Below are 16,804 nucleotides of genomic sequence, written 5' to 3'. Positions count from 1 at the left end.
GAAACAGCGACCCCAGGTGAGTGGGGGGGCCTCGAACGCGCTGCTGCTGAACAGCGTAGCAAGAAGGGGGGGGGGGGGGGGGGGGGCGCATATAAGGTTGTGGACGCGACGCCAATGCGGCAAAACAACAACGCGCAGGACACGAAATGAAGTAAGAAGCAGCACGCAAGCAAACATTCAAAATTGCCGTACGAAACGTCAACCACGCCCTCCCGCCGAAAGGCGGCGGCAGCAGAGCCCATCGTGACGCAACGTCGTGACGTCACCGCTTGCGGAGTCTTGCATAGCGCCCTCTGTTGGAGAGATTGACAAGCTTAGGCGGCCTGATCCTGGGACTCGGCAGCGTGTCGTCTGCTTCTTGTGGGCACCGCGCAAGCGGTGCCGTCTGCTGCAGCACCGTCGTCGTCTGCTCAAATGTAGCAGACGAACTGACACTTGGCGCTTCTGCTCCTGCCGTTGTGAGGCTTGGCTAGGCGCAGAAGCCGCTTGGCGACGCATGATGTCGCGTAACAATCGGCGGACGCGGGTTCACACATGCGCGTCGTCCATCGAGACATTAGAGGGTGATGTTCTGTAGGAAACGTTGCCTGCGATACAAGCGCGTCGAGTGTAGGGACGAGGGTACGAGAAAACAAAGATAACGTACAGGAATCAAACGAAGCACGTGTAGAACAGCAGGAAAGTGCACAACAACAAAACGAAACAGCAAGCGGCCTGCAGGGAGCGGGCGTCAAGAGAGCGAGCGCGCGTTCCGTTCTGTTTGACTGGTTCGTCTGCTTTTGATGAGGGCCGCCATTGTTGTGGGGTTGCAGGAGAGCGTGCCGCGCTCTAGCGTTATTTTTTTTTTTTTGCGCGCGTGCTTGTGTGTGTGTGCATGTTTCTTATTTTTCCTGGTCGCCCTGTCTGGCGCGGGTACTTTCCCGTCGTTGCTCCAACAACCGGCCGCATAGCGAGAGGCGGCCTGCATAGCGCCCTCTCCACAGGCGCGCACGGTTCCGCAGCCACGTCACGATACACACGCACGCACGCCCGATTGTTATTACGGCCTGCCGTACATACGCCTCGGCTCAGACTTCTCAACCGGATAGGGGGGAAATTACGCTTACGAAAAAGAAAAAAAAACAGAAAAGAATAAGCGCCCAGAGAAGAAAGAAAAAAGGAATCCCCGTCCAGGACGGCATTCTGCAGGATTCGAAATATCACGAGCATGCAGTCGCGCGGCGGGTCGAGCAACTTTCGCGGACGTACGTATAAACAAATAAAAAAGGAAGGGGAAAGCCACCGAAAAGCACCTAAATGGGGGCAGCCCGCAAAAATAAGAGCAAGAAGCAGAGCAGCAGCAGACGACAAGTACTAAAAAGTGTACGCGCCTGTGTACGAAACAGACGACAACAAGCATAAGAGAACGACATCAGCACCACCACGCGGGCGCTCTCGAGAGCAGACGAAAAAGAAATGCCGCGCGCTTGGGAATCACACGGATATCCGCAGAGACGTGAAAAAAAGAGAAAAAAAAATAGAAAGCGGGCTCAAAAATGGCGACCGCTGCAGCAGCAGCCAAGGAGGACCGGCATAAAGAGAGAGAACGCCGAAGTACTCAGCCGCGCCGCGAGTCAGTCTGCTGATGCGATTTTGATTGCAGACGGCCACCACGAGAAGAACGCCTTTCTTTCCTCCACGACCTGCTGCTTGCTGGCGGCGCTGGCACAATGAGCAAGTATACACAAACAAAAGAATAATAAAAATAAAGAATGAGAACGGCGCGGAGGACGAAGGAGGAAAGCGAGGGACGCAGAGCAAGCTCTCGGGTTAGTATTATACGAGGCAAAGAAACAGAAAGCGAAGAAAACCGGTTAATAAGGGTGTGCTGCGAGCAGGCAGTGGCTCTGAAAGCCACCCTCGAGGCGGCAGTCACACACACACGGCCACGCTTATATTGTTGACTGAAGAGACGGGACTTATATCCGCCGCTTTGTGTGCCTGATCGTGCCCAAAGCTCGAGAGAAACGTTTTTCGCCTTTCCCGGTTTACTTAAAGTTTACATTTCGTTAGCGAGCCACGCGCTTAGAGCTGAAGCGTCACAATCTCTGGGAACCTTACAGCTGTTCTAAGAGCCGAGTCCAACGTGCATGGAGTCAAAGCTCGGCTTAAAACTGAGTTTATTCCTTTCTAAACGAACAGCCAATGTGCCTTTCTGATCGTAGATGCTACCACAGAGTGGTGCACTTTGTTAAGATTTCAATAGAGGCGAGATTCAAAAACACCTGTGCGCTGTATAATGTCAGTGCACGCTACAGAACCCCATATGGACTAAATTAATCTGGAGACCTCCACTACAGCATCCCGCATACCCTATGTACCACTGCCGGACGTTAAACCCTACATACCAAGTACCTAAAATTTTGATTTAAAATTGCGTACCTTCCTCAGGTGTACATATATCAGTAAGGAAACACTGCATTAAAAACAACATTAGTGCCTCATTTACGGGATATAACCGTGACAGCGGCTAATCGGCCCAGAGGTGGTTGTGACAGTGACCACATTTCGCGGAGTCGTGCGGGCAAGCCGGCTTTGGCGAACGATACGGCACGCAGAGGAAATAGAGTGTAAGGGAAAGGGGGAAAAGCATTACGATGGCCAATGTCGACGCGTTCCTGTAATGGGCGGCTATACACGAGGGGGGTCGCTGACACATCCATTACGCTTTCATGACTGCCGCCGCGGTCCGACCCCCCCCCCCCCCCTTTCCCACCGAAAAAGACTTGAGGGAGGGGGGAAGTAAGGGCTGCAGCCGAGAAGTGTGTTACCTGCGCTGTCATTGCACTGTTGTTTTTTTGTTCTTTTTTCGGCGTCGACACATTATCTTCAGGCCCGCGTCACGCAGCAGCGCTCGCGCAATCCGCTTTGTACACGCTTCCGCTTCGCTCGCAACGACGTCGCCGCGTAAAAGCAACCCTCTCGGGGACGAGAGCGAACGACACACAAAGAAAAATGAAGGAAGTAAACAAATAAAAGAAGGAAACGCGAAAAAAACAAAAGCGGGCGGCGCTCTCTCAACCGCCAAAGGCGTCACTGATGCGAAACGTCTGCAATGGCTGTCGTCTGCAGCGCGCCGCCGTGTGCCACTGTCGCACAGCGGGCCGCGGCAACAGCTAGCGAGCAGACTAACTGCCCGCCGAACAACGCGGCGCTCCAAAAACCAGGTGGCGTGGAAAGAGGCGGCCGGCCGGACATCCGGGCAATTTTGCTCGCTTTATCGGACATTTTGCTTGCTTTATTTCCCCTCCCTCTGTTTCTTTAATTTAACATCCCGCGACAGCCTCCTCAGTCGCATGCAGACGGCGCGCATAAAACATGAGCCAGCAGCTGACTTCGCGCGCTGGCGTCGACTCTATGCAACCGTCCCGCGACGACGGCTAATGAACGCGTAACACGATGTGTGTCGCATCGAAATTAAGAGGAACAGGAGGAGGGGGGCCCAGGTGCAAGGGCGCGCGGATACGAGCGAAGCGATCGACTACATCGCTGCAATCTCTGAGTAGTAGTTGACTGCTACGCTCGGCTTACCTGAAAAGCGAAGTCAGGAGTGTCGACCCGCAAATGTGCTCCTCTTGACCGGTGAGTGACGATGGCTGCAAGCGCAACTTTTGGAGACGACAGCAGCGAGACGTCGAAGGGGCGGGGTGGGACACCGGCAAAGTGAAGCGCTAGCAAGAAAACTACCTGGCCGCCGCCGCGCGCGCGCGCGTGGCGTCGAACTAGCCTTCACCGTCCCGCCCACTCGAGAAGATGTGCCGGCGGCGACGGGATTATTGCACAGATACCGGAAGACGGCCCGCGGAGAAACTCTCCTCAAGTACGGCGGCTTCCTGTAACACCATCACGTATACTGCGCATTCGAAACCAAAATCTCCAATGACTCGCGCGCGCGCGCGCCGCGCACCGGCGCCGCTCTGCGTGCCGCGCGCAATACAAGTACACCTACTCCCACGTGCCGCGCGCTGGCCAGCGACTCTCACACGAGGCGCCGCGAAGCGGCGCTAGCATCGCGAGTCGCAATTGGTTCTCCTTTGTAGAGAGAGCGCTGTAACGTCACGACACCCGCGCAACGCGTCTCCCAGGGCGACCGGTTTCACGGCCCCTCATTGGTCACAGTTCGAGGCGTCGTTGTCAAGTCAGAGCCGCTGGCAGGAAAGCAGGGGAGCAATTTTTGCTTCCCGAAAACGGGGGCGCGAATGGGCTAAGCAGCACGGTGCTAAGCAGTTAGCGAGACGGACGCGACGAAGTTAACTGTGCCCCGGCGATATAAAGTTGTGCACTGATCTGGCAGGCGCGCTACTCCATAGCGTCTCCGATGAGGGTGAAGCGATCGAATTAGGCCGCTCTGCCGGGCACAGAGAGAGAGAGGGAGAGTAGTAGAGTGATGGACGCGTTTTGATGGACGCAAGCGCGACGTGAATGCCAAGGCGGACGAGAACACGCAAAAAAGCGCAGTTCTCCCCTTTCAAGCCTAAGCATCCCTTCGAAGCGCGCAGAAGATTGGTTGCAGAAGCGGTCGGCCGAAGCGATCAATTTGACGCCGACGTGAGCTGGCGCCCACGACAGTGCGTTGCCGCACATTTCGCGCGCGACATGGCCGCGAACACACAAACCCGGTCGCATAGCAACCGTGTCCATTGTTTTGACTCATGGCGGGCCGTCGACCCGCTTTAGGCCAAGCGCGCTTACAGAATTCGCGCCAGCCCGGGTGGAAATAAAGAACTAAAGGAAGCGAAAAGTAATACGGGACTAGAAAGTGGAGAAGTGTTTCTGCCTGGATCGATGATGCCGGCCCTCGGGACGGTAGCATCGGTGCAATAGCATACAAATGCGATGGATATGGACTCCCCAGGCAGAAGCTGCGAGGAATTACATTAGCCTCGCTGTGAGTGCCTATAAACAGCACTTGGGAGACAATGAGGTCTCGTAGCACACGGCATTCACTTAGAGGGCGCCACCTTTCTAACCTGCTTGGCTGTGCCTTTACATCAGCCGAATCAGAGGCATTCGATGTGCGTTGGAGTGCAGAGCTGAAGCAGAGGATGTAGGGGAGAGTCCTACATGAACGAAAGCGACCAGAGCGACGAAGGAAGTTATGCTACGTTTTAGCGAGTCTAGAGGCTATTGATTGCACAGTTGCAAATCTTGGGACGCAGGATGTCAGGAAAATCCCCGCGCAAATCAGCTAAAAAATGCCTCATTGGGAGCAGAGTTTAGCGATAAAACAGGCAACGTAGTGAAAACGGCAGAGGCAGTCTTTAAATTGTGCATGACTGCATGTTAGTGTGCTGTGTCCCCATCATTCTAAAATATTAGGCCAAGTTGCTTTAGTATACCGGGGGATTTTCTTAACCTTCACAGATTTTTATTTTGCGAACAGTTAGAGGTATGTCGGCGTAGTCTCTGCATTTGGATTGTACAGCGAGGCAGACATCATGAAAGGGGTAGAGCTCATCTAAAAGACGATTAATTGACTAAAATATCTAATCAATTTTCTGATTTTAGGGCGGAAGATGATATTGAGAATTTCAGGCCGTCAATGTCAGAGGGGAGCCCACATTTTAAATGTTCTGGATCGGCACTGCGGTTCAAAATATCGAAAGTGAAAAAGCGCCTTCGGAAGCTCGTTCAGTTGGCTTTGCCGCGTTGCAAATTGATAAAACGGTGCCACTCGCATTTGTAATGCAGCAAACATAGAAGTAGTTTGTGTATTTTAGAATGAAGATGAAGGAAAATATGATTTGGAGGACAATGCCAAACACAGTGACGCCTTTTTCAAATATGCTATGCGGGAAAGCCAACTCAACGTGCTACAAAGGCATATTTTTGACGCTCGATATTTCGAACCACAAGGCCAATTTATGAAAATTAAAAGCTGGGCTAGACTTCGATGTTGACTGCCTTCAACTGTGCAATATAGTAATGTGACCTAAACATAAGCATCTGAAATTTGATTACCTAATTTTAGGTAATTAATCGTATTTCAGTTGAGCTCTATCATGCATACAATGTATACAGAGGGCCCTCATTGCTGGGCAGTCTGCCTGCACAAATTGCACCAAAGTATCTCTATTTTTAAAATAAAAATCTGTAAACATTAAAAGAAATCAGCCTGTATATACAGTGTGTAGAATGAACATGTGTACTAAATATATATCATTGCACAATGTCTGTAAAGGCCTCTGGATTCCCAGTAAAGGAAGCACTTGGCTGCAAGCGAAGGTACAGGTACTCGTAGAACGCAGTTTGTGAACGGGTGGAGGAGGACACGAAGGCCAGATTAACATGCAGTACACCGCACCCACACTCTAAATAGAACAGAGTGAAAAGGAGTAAGCTCTCCTCTCCAGATTACTCCCTTATTACTCCCACTTAGGCGTATTCGCGTTTAAAGTGCAGTAAATACTTCACTGATGTGTAATGGGCGTAAAAGATCGCGAAAAATTGTTAGATCTGAAGAAGCGTGTAGCATGTTTGCAATGCACACTCGCAGGGCGTAGCTTAAAAACTTCCCAAACAGGCTCAGAATGCCTTTTTTTTAATGTTTATTACCTGCAGCGACGACATACCGGCACTATCTCAGCAGTATTAGTGAAGCGAACCTTGAGCTTTCGGTATACCAGAGGCACTTCCGTACCGCAATCGTTATACAGCGCCCAAAAGCATGCAGGGGATTTCTTTACCGCGCACTATATCGGGTGATTTTTTTTCACGTTTACAGATGTTTATTTCAAGAGTTGCGAGATATGCGTCGGTGCACTCTGTACAGATCGATTGTACAGCAAGGTGGACATTGTGCACGCGGTCGAGCTGAATAACTCGACGATAAATTAGCTAACAAACATTTCATTTCCGATTTTAGGCGGCAGGATTATATTGCGAAATTGAAGGCCGTCCTTAAGGGTCACGTAGTGGATTCCAAGAGAAGGCAAGCGTAGCAGGGCGCGGCAGAAAGTTAGGTGGGCGGATGAAATTGAGAAGTTAATTTGCAGGCATACGGTGGGCAGAGCTGGCAAAAGACAGGGTCAATTGGAGGGACATGGGAGAGGCCTTTGCCCTGCAGTGGGTACAGTGAGGCTGATGATGATGATAATGAACATTGAAGGTGAGTCCAGTTTTTAAATATTCTAAATTGGAAATGTGGTTCCAAACATCAAATGTAAAAAAAAATGGCTGTGGTTTAGCTCTGGTTAAACCTGGAGTGATGCGATAGCTACAGCTGGCCGAGTGGAACTTGCTCAGTCGAATAGCAATGTCAGTCTTCCGCCCCTCCGTTTCGCTGGGCGTTCCTTCTTCATCTTCGTCTCTGGACGCGGATTCACTCTTTCCCCTCTCCCTCTCTCTACTCCTCCCCCACTCGGTTTCGCCGGCGCGCCCCGCCGCCGGCAGCTGCTCCACGCCACGTGACCAACCACATGACCGGCCACGGCGCCGCCACAGTGGCCATGGGGTGGCCACGCTGAAGGCTCGAAATGCTGGCGTAATGTAGCTATCGCTACAAAATACCTATTTGAAAGTTCGTTGAGTTGGCTTTTCCGCATTCGTTATTTATGAAATGATGTCCCTGCGTGTGGCGTCGTCGTCACAATCAAGTTAACGTATTCTGCATCTACATCAGCAAATACACAAGTTGACGTCTGTGTCTGATGCCCAGTAAATGTGACCGACGCTATTTCATAATTATACAATGCAAGGAAGCCAGCTCAACCAGCTTTCAAATGCGGATTTGTGACGTTCGATATTTCAAACCACATTGCCGATTACGAAAATTTAAAAACAGGACTCATCTTCGATGTCCACAGCCTCGAATTTCGCAATATTGGCTTGGCCCCCTGAAATCAAGATAAAAATTTATTAGTTAATTTTGGTTAACTAATCGGGCAATTATTTATCCAAATCAGATACATAATGTCCACCCCGCTGTACAATCCACCTGCGCAAACTTCACCGACGCTTCCCGCATAGACGTCCCCAGGATTCCGCCTATGCGCCCCGAAAAACCGGTCGCGCCATCTCGCGACAGCCGGCGGCGCGTAGATGAACAACGCGCAGATGAACATCTGCGCGTTTGTGTGCAAACTTTGCACGAAGCAGGCGGTGATTTATCGAAAGGGATTTTTTTTATTTGCTGGAGCGTCGGCACAGCGGTCGCGTAAATCACCGTCACCACAGTCTATGGCCTCATCGAAAGAGTCCTGTCAGTCTGGTGCGCGGCTTAAGCCTCCAGGCTAAGATGGCGGCGAAGTGCTGCTGTAGCTTGTCAGGGCTCTGATCCCTTTTTTAATGGCCGGCGGCAGATGGCCGACATGCATGCGTGCGTCTATGATAGCCGTCAGGCACATCGTCTTCAACGTCGCAGAAAAATCTAGTACGTGCATATCCGTCAGCACCTCTTCGCAGACCTCTTCAGACCTCTTCGCACACATCAGAAGAATCCTCTATACCGGACTGCATCTGCTGCTCGACCCTTGCGTAGGATTTCAGGCCTTGACCACCGAAGATAAACACCCTGTCGTCAATCACGCAACAGCCCAGGAACCTCCTGGCCGACGGACCTGACCGCTTAGGCGTTAGTACGCTCCAGCAGGACTTCTCTGGGCTGTACTTGTGAATGATGCGAAAGTATCGGCCCCGGTCGACATCTACACCTCCAAATATATATAGCTCTCCATTGTAGAGGAAGGTCGAGTGATCTTGGCACCCTTGAGGGGGAAAGCCATCGACGCGGGGGAGCACCCATGCCATGGTGGACGTGTCCAGAAACACCAGAGAGCTGTCATAGACGCCTCGGTCAGAGAGCTCATTGCTTCCGCCCCACACGTGCATACGTGCCCCAATGGCTGACGCCGAATGGTACGAAGGGTCCTCCGGCAACTCTCCATTTGTTGGAACACTGTGCCACTGCATGGTCTCCAGGTCGAGGAAATGTATCTGAGGCAAGGAAGGGCCGTAGGCAGGCCAACCGCCATAGAGGCAGACTCGACTGCCCACCAAGCAAGCCGTCTGGCCGCATCGCATTTCTTGCAATTGGCCAGACGCATTCAGACGACTCCATGCCATTGTTCTGGTGTCGAAGCGGTAAACAACGCTACCTACTTCGATGTAGTCCCGGCTGCTCCGGAGGTAGGCGACGACCGTGCGGCCATAGTCGCTATGCCAGGGTCTCCCGTCCGGGAGCGTCTGCAGCTGGTTCCACTGGTAGGTCGCAGGGTCGAAGACGCAGACGTCGACGGATTTCCATGTACTTGCGGTAGGGGTCGAAAAAGTAGATCTTGCCATTAATGGGGACAGCCGTGTGGTTTGCGCCTTCTGGCACGCCTTCCAGCCGCACTATCCACATCTTAGCCAATGGAAATTCCTCCCGGGTCCAGAGGTAGGCGACGACCGTGCGGCCATAGTCGCTATGCCAGGGTCTCCCGTCCGGGAGCGTCTGCAGCTGGTTCCACTGGTAGGTCGCAGGGTCGAAGACGCAGACGTCGACGGATTTCCATGTACTTGCGGTAGGAGTCGAAAAAGTAGATCTTGCCATTAATGGGGACAGCCGTGTGGTTTGCGCCTTCTGGCACGCCTTCCAGCCGCACTATCCACATCTTAGCCAATGGAAATTCCTCCCGGGAAAGAAGCGTGCGTAGCTTTCTTTTCGGCCTTAGAACGCTGGTGCACGTGCGGGATTCTTCTTCTTCTTCTTCGTCCTCTTAAGACGTCCGGGGTTCTTCTTCTTCTTCTTCTTCTACCTCTTAAAACATTCAGCCCTTTCTTTGTTCTCCTTGATGCCCGTACACCTGTGTCAGGGATGTTCCAGTGCCTGTATTGGCGAAGGAACTCACCTACTATGGGTCCATTAGCAAAAAATTATACATAATGATAAGATAATAATAAATAAGATATAAAGTGACTGTACATTGTTTTGTGTTGAGTTGCGTGTTGCGCTTCAGGTTTTTCTGTGTCCTTCGCTTGGCCGTTTTCACTTATTCTGCGCGCAAGGAAACTAGCTGCCAGGTGCTTGCGCGCCGGCGTGTTTGTCTTCCGTGCTTTTCTCATTTCTTCTGTTCCCCTTCATGGCGCCTCTTTGTAAAAATGTGTTCACCCGCGTTGTCAAACAGTACTCATAAGCCATTTACACTTTTCCAAGTGGTGAAGACCAGGGAGAGATGTGGTATTGAAATGCTGGCAGAGAGGCAAGGCGTTTTTGGAGGCCGCGTCACCCACCAAAAGGATGGCGATGCCTCCGAGGTGCTCGCAACAATGGTCTGCGGCTCACTCCTCTAATGACCACCATTGGTTGCAGAAACGTCGACTGCTGAAATGCCGCATGTGCTTGGGATGCCAAGTGTTTACAAACGCACGAGGTATTCAGGAAATAATGTTTTGTGTCGTCTTGGAATTCACGTCAGCACCAGGCTTGAACGTACTGAGAGAGAGAGAGAGAGAGAGAGAGAGAGAGAGAGAGAGCTATTCGATATGTACCGGTTAAGACCTGCGCGAGCTGTCTGGATGACAACTCTGGCACCGAGGCGCCCCTTCTTTCGGCCGCTCTAAACAAGACATAAAAATAACTGTTTACGCATCGGTTGTGAAAACTGAAAAATTAGGCAAAAGCTAATATGAAACTTTTCAATTTTCTCTCTTTTTTTCTAATTTCTCCAGCAACGCAAATATGCGTCTCGCAGTCCATTCAGACTTAGGCTTCCGCAGTTGTGAACGCAAAGCTCAAATAAAATTGCTTTCCTAAGGTAATGCTCAACACAATTCCATGAAAGCTGTCCCTGCGGCGGCGTCACGCTGTAGTCTGACTTGAGAGCAGGCTGCTCTTCCTTCAGCATATACGTTTGTTCAAGACATGAATTTCACGTGCGTCTACTCACCGCGATGCGAGTGCCAGCCTGCCAGTGTGTGCGTGTGTGTGTGTGCGCGCGCGTGCGTGTGTGCGCGCGTGTGAGTGTGTGTGCGCGCGTGTGAGTGTGTGTGCGTGCGTTTGTGTGTGTATGTGAGAGAGTGTTTGTGTGTGTGTGCGTGTGAGTGTGTGTGTGCTCGTGTGTGTGCATGTGTGCGTGCGTGTGTGTGTGCGTGTACGTGTTTGTGTGTTTGAGTGTGCGCATGTGTGTGTGCGTGTATGTGTGTGAGTGCGTGCGTGTCAGTGTGTGTGTGTGTGCGTGTGTATGTGTGTGTGTGTGTGTGTGTGTGTGTGTGTGCGTGTGTGTGTGTGTGTGTGTGTCCCGCCAATTTGGAGGGCGCACCGCAAGAGGTTGCTCGCTCGTATCGAGTTTCCGCAAATAGACAGCCATCAATCTGGCACAGCTGCATGCGGTTCCTTTTTTCCGCGAATGGCAGCCCGTCTGAATCAGCACTGATTAATTCATTAAACAATGTTATTGTTAATTAAGTTAATCAATGGACTTGCTCCAAGAGGCAAGGAAACGCTGATAAAAGCATTGGAGGCAGTCATAAGAAATAAGCTAATTCCGCACAGCTGGAAACAGAGTAAAATGAATTTGATTTATTCACACACACACACACACACAAACACGCACACACTACGTTATCGAACTCATTACCAGTTAGCATTAAGCAATCATCTAATATCTGTGCCTTTAAATCCGCTCTCCGCCAGTTTTTACAATCCCCCTAATAGTATTTACTTGGTATATGGTACTAGTTTTGTCACATATCATTCAATGATTTGTGTTTTGTATTGGTCTGGTCTGTATGCTATTAGGTGTGTAATCATTTTTCATTCAAATAAGGGTTTGCGTTATTTCTCGCATTTCACTCACTGCTCATTTATGATGCCAACAACTTTAGTTTTTTTACATCTGCTGTCTGTAATTCTTTTTTACAATTGTTCTTACACGAGGTCCCGCCCACAGTCTCTTACGTTGGGACCTCCTTCTGTATTCCAGTTTTTCTAACCTTGTACGATAAACATGTAATAAACGAAAGAAAGAAAAAGAAAAAGGGAAAGGCGAGAAGACGAACATAAAATCCTTCCCACCGATTACGATAACATCAGTTACATACAGGCTGACGATGCAGGCGGTAAAATTAAAAATGCAGTCCCCGGTAGAAAGTAACAAATACTCGGAGAACTTCAGAACCATTTCATGCCATTTTTGAACGAAAAAGAGTTCATGAGTGCAAATTTTTCATACATTGTGATTTCACTATAACAATCAATACAATCCGCAAATCTCCCATCGATCGACAGGCTTGCGTTATTTTTGCTATTAACGTTTTTGCTATCTCCAAAAGCATTGAAAATTATGTTCTGAATGTATCCTTCATCTCTCAAGCGGTGGCCCTTGCTCAGCTGGCGATCGCATTGCATGCCGGATGATCGGATATACTGAAGAATTTGCTCTTCGGTGGGCACAGCAGCCTGCCTCGGACTTTGCACCCAGACATCAGTCAATCGTAGAAATCCTCCAGGCACCAGGGGCTGCCCAGGACACGCCATCGTTGACAGATACCAACAAAACGGGCTCCGCAGCGGCACTCAGTCTGGCCGGGTTGGGCGCACAGTACCCTTCCAGTGAGCTTCCAGCGTTGTACGCGAGGTGGCAGCACGGGAAAATGAAAAAAGGCGGGTTCCAGCGGTGCGGGCAGCACGCGAGCTCAATGCGCTCCGCCAGCGACGTGCCCGGATAGAATTGCGGAAATGACCGCCAGGGCAGAGGAGGCGCTGGTGCGGTGGCGGCAACCTTTGGGTGCGCTTCCCTAGTAACAACTAGCCCAGCAACAATGCCTTCATGAGAGGCTACTTGTTGAAATGACACAATATAATAAACTGCACATCTGCAACCAAAAATTTTAACTTTAACCCAACGTTTCCGAAGCCGACTCGGCTCCTTCATCAGGGGTGACTGAGGGCAGTAGCTAGCGCCTTTTAAGTATGAAGCGGAGGGGGGGGGGGGGGGGGGGGGGGGGGGGGAGGGGGGGGGGAGGCTGTTAGTCAAGCTGGCGCACTGCAGGGAGATGCTGAATGGCGACTTTTGATCTCGTAGAACCTGACATTCAGTTCACGCTAGAGGTGGAACAAGAAAACTCCCTGCCGTTTTTGGACGTCCTCGTGTCTCGAAACCACAATACCCTTCAATTCTCCGTATACCGCAAACCAACCCACTCAGGCCGGTAACTCCACTTCTCTTCGAACCACCCGACAGTCCATAAAGCATCAGTGGTGAAGAATTGAGGCACACTGCAGCACAGAACTTGACAGAAAAAAAAGAACAACGCACGATATTCGAAGAACTCAACATGAACGGCTACCCAAAATACATTGTTCAAAAAACCATTCGACGTCAAAAACACAACATTCGTCAAGAAATCAACGCACAAAGACCAACGCCACCACCAAATACGCCACTTTACCATATGTCGGAGGTGTCAGCGAAACCATCGCCCGAATCCTGAAAAAATCGGGTCTCCGGGTTGCGCACAAGCCAACAAACACTGTTGCGCTTTGCCTACCTGTTCCCAAAGACCGGCCGCCGAGAGAAAGAGCCCAAGGCATTGTCTACGAAATTCCATGCGCCGACTGCGACGCAAGCTACATCGGCGAAACCAAAAATTTCAAAGAAAGAATTCGGTAACGTAAAAACGAAGTCCGCAAATTCGCAAGAGAGCGCAATCCAGTAGCCGAACATTCCGAGGACTCCGACCATAGAATCAACTTTGAAGAAACCTGCATCCTCGGAACCGAAACAAATTACCACAAGAGGCTCCTTCTGGAATCCTTGGCATATCCAAACCACCCCCGAACAATATCAACCGCACAAAAGGAAACCTGCCCCCAGTATATGCCCAGGGACTTCGCTCTTCAACTCGACGAAAAAAAAAAGTAGTCATTCAGCACCTCCCTGCAGTGCGCCAGCGTGACTAATAGCCTAAACCCCCCTCCCCCGCGCCTTCGCGACACAGCTGTCGTTCTTTTCACCCCCCCCCCCCCCTCCCTCTCCTCCATACTTAAAAGACGCTAGCTACTGCCCTCAGTCACCCCTGATGAAGGAGCCGAGTCGGCTTCGAAACGTTGGGTAAAAGTTGAAATTTTTGGTTGGAGATGTGGAGTTTATTATTGGAGTTTATTATAAGTCTTCAAACCCAACCAGAGAGGCAAATGTGTCAAAATGTTTAGTTTTCAATTACGCAATATGGCAGGGGCGCGAAAGCGAGGAGCGGGTCGAGACAGGTACTCGTCAGGGAATGCTTCATTGTAACCTTTCCACAACCTTCCTTTAACCTCGAAAGCTGGCGGTGACGATCGGGGTTTCAGGTTCACGCTGATTAGGGGGAAGGCCTCCTCACCTTTTTGAAGAAGGATAGAGTGGAGGGCTGCTGATTCATCTGTCCTCGCGCTGAGCCCTTCACTCCGCAGAGCAGGAAAGTGAAAACGCGGTCTGTGAACGAGGGTTTTTGGTTGAAAGAAACCTTCCTCGAAGTCAGCTTTCCTGCGATTCTGCAAGCTGTCCATTGTCGGTGGCGTAGTTTCGTGTACATGAAGCTGACAGTAACCTTTTGGTGACCATAAAGAAAAAAAAAAGTTTCGACTTCGACTTCGAGAAGAGGGTGGGGGCACTTTTCTTTTCTACGAGCACAATCCAGTGTCCAACATGGCGGCACCCTTCGACCTGTCCACAGAAAGCTCCTCGCCACCCTCCCACTCTCCCACCTGAGCGATACTTTTCGTCGAAGCGAAAAGTGCGTTGTCCTGCATGAGATTCTTATGAGCTTTCGTTCGCTGTACTGCTTTTCTTTTGTAATTTCCTTCCGGAGCGAAATGGAGACAACATTCAGAGACATATCTTGGAACCCTTTCGTGAGTATATAAGAACAAAGTTGGAAGTGTACATCCAGCCAAAGGGTGCGACCAATTTGAATGCCACCCCATAACCACTGCCGAAAATCGTCTCAACATATCATAGCCATGGGCACGAAACAATCGTTTCCGGAGCAGATTAAAACATTTAACGTTGCCCCTTCGGTTGTCTCCTTGGCGTCAACGCTTCGCCATGTCTGATGCTATGCATACAAAAGTAAAAACCGCACGCTTGATTTGCGGCGCAGGGCTCGTTCAAGTACACGACAGAAACAAGAACCTCTGGCGTTGCCGAAACTCGCGAGAGCGCGCTTCTGTGCTGTTCAAGAGCCGGAGCAAGTTGGTCAGGTTCTTCGCGTGTATCCGGCACAGTAAATAACTACGGCCAGAGCAGTGCTCTACAATGCATACACCTGGGCACAGAAAAAAACCTAATCTTCCGCAGCAGTACTCGAGACCCCCACATTACTCTAATTATCGCCGACATGTGGACAGTCGTATCTGCAGCAAGGATTGGAACGCTGAGCTCTCGCCGTGTAGGAGGCATGACAAGAGACATCTACATTTCCAGCAGTGGCAATGCGGAACTGGATCAAAACATCTGACACAACTCCTATAGCGGCTCAGTGCAGCCGCAAAGGACCGGTGCACATGGAAACGGGGAACATGTAAGGCGAACAGCAACGAAACATTGCCGTACCGGCACTAGCGGAATCCCTTTATCCGATTGTCCATATAGACACGAAGCCTCGAGATACCGTCGTCACAAAACGTACGCGACAAACTTCGCTGTCGCGTCCACGCGCCGCTTACATCCACGAGTCACTCACGTCAAGTCACATTCACTCATAACGCATGTCCGCTCAAGTCGACTCATGTCCACTTACACTCACATCCACTCACTCACACTCACAGATACGCTCACTCCAACTCACACTCAGATACACTTGCATACCCTCATTGGCACTCACACTCATGAGAACCACCCACGCTCACATCCGCTCTCACTCACTCACAACCACTCACTCACGCTCAAACTCGCAGACGCGAGTGTGACTGAGACGATAAGAGTGCACTCATTAGGGAGTGTGCCAACCTATGCTTTGACTCTTTGTGTAAATAATGTATATAGTATATTTATTTTGCATTTATAGTGTTCACTTTTAATGTTTTTATGCAGTGTATATTTATTTTATGTAGTGTACTATTTACCTCCCCCCATGTCTTTCTTCTGTCCCCTCACCTCTTTTATTTCATCTCTCCCACCTGCCTGCTATCCTTTCTTTCCGCTGCCCCAGCTCAGGTGCCGCCGCACGTGATGGCAGATGCCGGGGCTAGCAAAAATCTTTTACCTTCCTTTTATGTTATTTTAAATAAACCACTACTACTACTACTACCTATGCTAGGCTAAATTTGCCGCGAATTTCAAATGCCGCAACCATGTTGCAAACATGGCGCCATTCAGCCCGAAAGGTGATTTGCCTTTAAAAATCTACTTCTCCCCTTTGAGTGCCTACTGATCCAGGAAGGCTGATGGCGTCATTCGCGGGCCGCGTATCTGGCACACGTGCCTGCCACGGCTTTCTGATGACAGCGGAGTTTTCGATGTCCACAACATTTGCTTCATTCAATAAGGAGAAAAACGAGGCCTAAAATCCCATGAAAATTTAACCACATCTGGATTCGCTACGGCGTCTGAAAGTTTCCATGAATTTCCTATTGAGTTTGGCACTGCTAAGCCATCTTAATCCCCCAGTCCTGCATCCCTAAAGCTCTGCAGTTTGGGACATGCCGACATAAAGCCCCACGTGACGTTTTCTGCCGGCCAGGTTGCCAGCTACAATAGAGGGGATTTAGCGTACAACCAGGTGATTGACTGAATTGAATTTAATTGAACTGAATTGATTGAGGGTCGACTGGGCTCAATCCTCAACTGCATGGCAGAGGGTG

The 16,804-nt window shown here is 50.4% G+C and overlaps 1 protein-coding gene across 1 annotated transcript; it reads right to left on the bottom strand.

The window, feature by feature from the left end:
- Nucleotides 1-8,448: 8,448 nt before the first annotated feature.
- LOC144107378 (kelch domain-containing protein 3-like) lies at nucleotides 8,449-8,949 on the bottom strand. The gene has a single exon (XM_077640370.1). It carries the CDS (start codon nucleotides 8,947-8,949, stop codon nucleotides 8,449-8,451), a length of 501 nt encoding a protein of 166 aa, XP_077496496.1.
- Between the last annotated feature and the right edge of the window lie 7,855 nt (nucleotides 8,950-16,804).

This window comes from Amblyomma americanum, chromosome 10, assembly GCF_052857255.1.
Source record: "Amblyomma americanum isolate KBUSLIRL-KWMA chromosome 10, ASM5285725v1, whole genome shotgun sequence".
Taxonomy (NCBI): Eukaryota; Metazoa; Arthropoda; class Arachnida; order Ixodida; family Ixodidae; genus Amblyomma; species Amblyomma americanum.
Note: the sequence above shows the minus strand (reverse complement) of the source record. Positions and strands in the feature narration are given on the sequence as shown.

Excerpts from the sequence above, each read along its gene's own strand:
- LOC144107378 (XM_077640370.1), bottom strand. The coding sequence starts at position 8,949 with ATGCAGTGGCACAGTGTTCCAACAAATGGAGAGTTGCCGGAGGACCCT.